The 5876-nt window shown below is 49.6% G+C and overlaps 1 protein-coding gene across 1 annotated transcript; it reads left to right on the top strand.

Moving 5' to 3' along the window:
- Positions 1 to 1335: 1335 nt before the first annotated feature.
- Positions 1336 to 3348, top strand: LOC139266677 (carbohydrate sulfotransferase 9-like). Its single transcript, XM_070884266.1, has 2 exons — positions 1336 to 1835; positions 3105 to 3348. Exons 1-2 carry the CDS (start codon positions 1336 to 1338, stop codon positions 3346 to 3348), a joined length of 744 nt encoding a protein of 247 aa, XP_070740367.1.
- Positions 3349 to 5876: the final 2528 nt, after the last annotated feature.

The raw sequence follows: 5876 nt of genomic DNA, 5'->3' as shown, positions 1-5876 counted from the left end.
TGGCCTCCTGTAGCCATTGTGCTAGTCTGGCCTGAGCCAGATATTTCTATGCCTGATGAAAAAGGTGTTGGAATATGTATGTGGCATTGTTTAAATGCTTAATGTTTTCAAGGGGCAAGTTTCGAGGGTATACAGTTCCCAGACAATTTGATTAGTTCCAATGTCCAAACTGGCCCTTTTGATATTGACTCCACCCCTTTTCTTGCAGACCTTTAAAAAAATCCCAAATTCGATTAAAGTTCATAGTTTCTTCCACGTGCACTTTAGGATTTCAAACTTTCTGGTAGATAGTTCCAAATTAAATTCCCTTTCCTATGAGTCCAAACACTGGGGGGGGGGGTCTCCATTTGTGTCCCAAAGTTTTCCTTCCATCGGTTTCAATTCACAGCACAGACTAATCCCACAGCCCTTTTCCTTCTGGGTAAAATGAGGGGGTTTTCGTCCTCCCCTACAAGTGATAGCGCTTGCTTTAATGTTTCACTTCCCTCGTGGAGCGCTAAAGCAGAAGTTCCCATCAGCTGCAAATCTTTTTTACCCGGCGATACTTTCTGCAAAAATTATCGCCCCAAACGGGGTGCTACGCAAAAGATTTAGAACGGAGGGCAGGAAAAACGTCGTCACAGGAGGGATGTGAGGATGTGGAATTCAGTCCCAGGGTTAGTGATTGAGGCAGAAACAATGTCAAGATCCAAGATTAGATTGGATAGGGGGCTGAAGGAAAAGGAGCTTGGAGAGATAGGGGAAGAGGATGAGTAAATGCGATTAGAACTAGTTCGTCACGGGGAGGGTAAACGCTGACACGGACTGTTTGGGCCGAAGGGCATATTTCTGTGTTGTAACTTCGATGTATTGCTTCATGCCAAGAGTGAGCGACACTTGGAATGGACTTCCGAGCAAGAGAATGGACGCAAAATAGGCCTTGAATGATGCTCAATTGGAGGCGCTACAGGGCCTTTCTGTCATCATCATCATAGGAAATCGAGGAAGACTTGCTTCCACTCTAAAAGTGAGTAGTCAGGTGACTGAACAGTCCAATATGGGAATTACAGTCTCTGTCACAGGTGGGACAGACAGTGGTTGGAGGAAAGGGTGGGTGGGGAGTCTGGTTTGCCGCACGCTCCTTCCGCTGCCTGCGCTTGCTTTCTGCATGCTCTCGGTGGCCTTTCTGTAGCCACCCTGTGATGGGCAAAGGCTCGATTGCTATCAGCTGTGCCTGAATGTGTTCCTGAGCAATAGCAAATGGGAAGAGGGCTTAGAGCTGGCAAAAGGGCAGGAAATTTACAATATTGCCCTTTAACCGCGTGGTGTATTTGTTTTGCTGCAGGTCCTGGCTCAATGGCAGTGAGCGTGCCCGTGACCTTTGACTCCTTCCTCCACAATCAGCAGCTGAGGAAAAAGCTGCTGAGGTCATTCTGCAACCAAGGGCCGAAGGTCAGCAGGCTCCACTACTTTTCCAGGCTGAGAGTAAACGAACATCACGAGCTGGTGTACTGCACCGTGCCCGACGTTGGCACAGAGCACTGGGACCGGATATTGAAGATCTTGAACGATGTGCCCGGCCAGGCCGAGAAGGTAGTGAATGAGAGCGCGCCGTTAAAAGCACCTCACGAGTACCTGAGCCGGTACAACATGAGCACCATCGACAGCCTACTGGCGTCCTACACCAAAATTATCTTCATCAGGGACCCCCTCCAGCGCCTGCTCGCCACCTACCGCCGCAAGGGTGCCATGGGGGAGCCCTTCGAAGCGTTCGTCCAACGCGTGTTAGGGCAGGACCTGAAACTGGCCGCCAGCTGGAGACCCTTGGTCGATCTGTGCCACCCCTGCCTTGTACGGTATGTAAGTCATTTTACTGGCCTCGACTGCCGTGAAATTGATTTCGAGACTACTTCACTTGTGCCAATTTGGAAAGATTTATAAAACACATGAATGCATATATTTTAACGACCTTAGTCAGTGATTAACAAGTTTTACACAGGCTTTACTTCTCATTTAAACATGGACGGCAGAGCGAGTGCGCTGACTAGAACTTCGTGCGTTGTGACCTCGTGGCGTCTTCACATCCTCATGTCCTTCCCAGCTCGTTGTTCCTTCCTTCTCCGCCTTGTCTTTTAGCACTAGGCTGGCTTCTTTCATCCAATCACCAGTGCTCGTCTCCTCGTGCACAATCCTGCTGAGCCCAGTGATTGGTTCCCAAGCAGCATGATCACCCTCCGATTGGTTCTCCCTGCTCCGGCACCGGCCTCGTCCAATGACGTCCTTCCAGGGGGAATCTCAAAAGCAATCTCGCCTCCTTTGTTCAAACCATGCTGCCTCCACTACGGGTTTCTTGCACAGTCAAAGGTCACCGTTCACAAGCTCACATCAGAGAGAGAGCCCGCCCATGTTCCTTATACACACATACCTAAACATTCATTCATAGAAACATAGAAAATAGGAGCAGTAGCAGGCTATTTGGCCCTTTGAGTCTGCACCGCCATTCAATATGATCATGGCTGATCCTCTATCTCAACACCATATTCCCGCTTTTTCCCCATACTCCTTGATGCCTTTTGCTTCTAGAAATCTATATATCTCCCTCTTAAATATATTCAGTGACTTGGTCTCCGCAACCCTTCTGTGGTAGAGAATTCCATAGGTTCACCTCCCTCTGAGTGAAATAATTTCTCCTCATCTCGGTCCTGTTATGTACGTAAACTTTACTAGCGTGTAAGACTTGCCACCAGGGGGCGCACCTGCGGGAGACCCAAGGGTCACCTGCACACTCCGGGCAAGCAGGTATAAAAGGCAGTCTATCATGCTGCTTCCTCACTCTGGAGTTACATTAAAGAGACCAAAGTCACAACAGTTTGAGCTTACAACATACAGTCTTATGGAGTTATTCTGAACATTACAGGTCCTAAATTTCTTACCCCATATCCTGAGACTGTGACCCCTTGTTCTAGACGTCCCAGCCAGGGGTAACATCCTCCCCGCATCCAGTCTGTCCAGCCCCGTCAGAATTTTATACGTTTCAACATTCATCAACAGGTTTCCATACATAGACTTTAATTCATTGGTACATCCCTTCACAAATGAATTGATTCCTAACCACACTCTCACAGGTATGACTACGTCGCAGCACACGGACTCCTCGACGGAGAGCTGAGACACCTTTTGCGTCGCCTAGGCTTGTCGGCGGAGGTGGAGCTGCCCGAGTTCCTGGATTGGGAGGAGAGCCTGTCGTCCCGGGGGCTGGTCCAGCAGCACTTTGCCCAGCTCTCGACACAGCTGGCCGGCCGGGTGTTGCAGTTCTACCGCAGCGACTTCGCCGCCTTCAATTTCACCATCGGTTTGACCTTGGATTAAACAGCCCTTCGAACCCACCAACCTGCGCGGCTTAAAGGCCCCACAGTGGGAGCCCGGTGCGCAGTGAGATGGATGCTCACTTTTCCCTCTGGTCCCTTGGGTTCAATGCTGATGGGATGAAAGTGTTCCCGTGATAGGAGTTTGGGCGGGCGCAGTGCCAGTGGGAGTGGGCATGTGTCAGTGGCACTCATTGGCAATCTCACTCAGAGAGGCTGCAGGGTGACTGATGTGGGGTATGCAAGAAAAGGTCACACTGGCACAGCAGCGGCCGCTCTTTTGAGGAGGAGAAGGTAGTTTAATTTCTCATTTAGTTGTGCTATACCGGACCTGCGAGCGCTCTCTGTTGACACCGAGTACCTGAAGTGGGTAGAGTTTCATTATCCAGCACTAACTTACTTCACTCTGGCCAGCACAAATGAAAACTCGAATGCGCTACCAACAGAAGGCTGGAGAGTCCTCCCAGTGTTCCTGGCCAATGTTACCCGGCCAACGTGCCCCTCAAAACCAACACCCACCAGAGAGAAAAACAGAACCAAACTGACTGGACAGTCATGTCTGTGGGACATTGTTCGTACAGAATTTGACTTTGCCTAAACAGCGGTTACTGGAATTGTAAATGTAACACATTGCGGGACGGGGCGGTGGGGGGGGGTGGGGGTGGGGTAACTGTAACCTATCCAACCGGGCGGGTAACAGGCAGGCTCAGATCGGACAGTAAAATCGGGCCGGTTTCTAAAACAGGTGACTGACCTGATACCTGGGGCTAGACTTTCCACTAGGGCGATAGAGGTTCGTTTTGGGCCATAGATGGGCCATAGATGGGCGATGTGAAGTGGAAAGTCTAGCCCTTGATTGTTTCCCGCCCAGAGGGTTAGGTGAAATAATCTGCCATTCTATGAAGTGTCTGGAAACAAAATTGAATAATGTGCTATATAGATGAAAAGATTGTCATCATTATAAGAACATTAGAAATAGGAGCAGGAGTAGGCCACTTGGCCCCTTGAGCTTGCTCCACCATTCAATGTGACCATGGCTGATACTTAGTTAGCGGACTACAGTTACGGTGACCCATCGTCATGACCCACGCAGAGCTAAGATATGGGTTGCGGCCTTTGGATGATGCCCAATCTTGGTTGAGACATTAGTAGGGACATTGCGCAAGACAAGCATTTATTACCCATCCCTATGCCTTCTTGAACCATGTGGTGAAGGCACTCCCATAGTGCTGTCAGGGAGGGAGTTCCAGGATTCTGACCCAGCAACTATGACCCAACGGCAATATACTTCCAAGTCAGGATGGTGTTTAACTTGGACGGGAATTTGGAGGTGATGATGTTCCCATGTGCCTGCAGCCCTTGATGTCGCGGGTTTGGGAGGTGCTGCCAGAGAAGCATAGAAACATAGAAACATAGAAAATAGGTGCAGGAGTAGGCCATTCGGCCCTTCTAACCTGCACCGCCATTCAATGAGTTCATAGCTGAACATGCAACTTCCTGCTTTCTCGCCATACCCCTTGATCCCCCCAGTAGTAAGGACTTCATCTAACTCCCTTTTGAATATATTTAGTGAATTGACGAGTTGCCTTGGCGAGTTGCTGCCGTGCATTTTGTAGATGGTACACACTGCAGCCACAGTGCATCGATGGCGGAGGGAGTGAATGGTTAAGGTGGTAGATGGGGGGCCAATCAAATGAGCTGCTTTGTCCTGGATGGTGTCGAGCTTCTTGAGTGTTGTTGGAGTTGCGCTCATCCAGGCAAGTGGAGAGTCACACTCCTGACTTGTGCCTTGTAGATTATGGAACGGCTTTGGGGAGTCAGGAGGTGAGACACTCGCCGCAGAATACCCAGCCTTGTTGCTACAGTATTTACATGGCTGGTACAGTTAAGTTTCTGGTCAATGGTGACCCCCAGGATGTTGATGGTGGGGTATTTAGCAATGGCTATCATAGAATCATAGAATGGTTCCTGCACAGAAAGAGGCCATTCGGCCCGACGAGCCCGTGCGGTTCTCTGCAAGACCACTTCAGCTAATCCCACTCACCCGCCCTTTCCCCGTAACACTGCAACATTTTTTCCTTCGGGTACTTATTCCGTTCCCTTTTGAAAGCCACAATTGATTCTGCCTCCGCCACCTTTTCAGGCAGTGAATTCCAGATCCTAACCACTCGCTGCATAAAAACGTTTTTCCTCATGTCGCCTTTGGTATTTCTGCCAAGCACCTTAAATCTGTGTCCTCTGGTTCTCAACTCTTCTGCCAATGGGAACAGTTTCTCTCTATCTACTCTATCCAGATCGCTCATGATTTTGAATGCCGTTGAATGTCACGGGATGGTGGTTAGACCATCGCTTGTTGGAGATAGTCATTGCCTGGCATTTGTGTGGCCCCCTTCCTATCTCTGTAATCTCCTCCAGACCCACAACCACCTGAGATGTCTGCGCTGCTCTAATTCTGTCCTCTTGAGTGTCCCTGATTATATTCGCTTAACCATTGGTGGTCCTGTCTTCTGTTGCCCAGGCCCCAAGCTCTGG

This window comes from Pristiophorus japonicus, chromosome 7, assembly GCF_044704955.1.
Source record: "Pristiophorus japonicus isolate sPriJap1 chromosome 7, sPriJap1.hap1, whole genome shotgun sequence".
NCBI classification, from domain to species: domain Eukaryota; kingdom Metazoa; phylum Chordata; class Chondrichthyes; family Pristiophoridae; genus Pristiophorus; species Pristiophorus japonicus.
The sequence above is the reverse complement of the archived record's forward strand: the minus strand, read 5'-3'. Positions and strand labels throughout refer to the sequence as shown.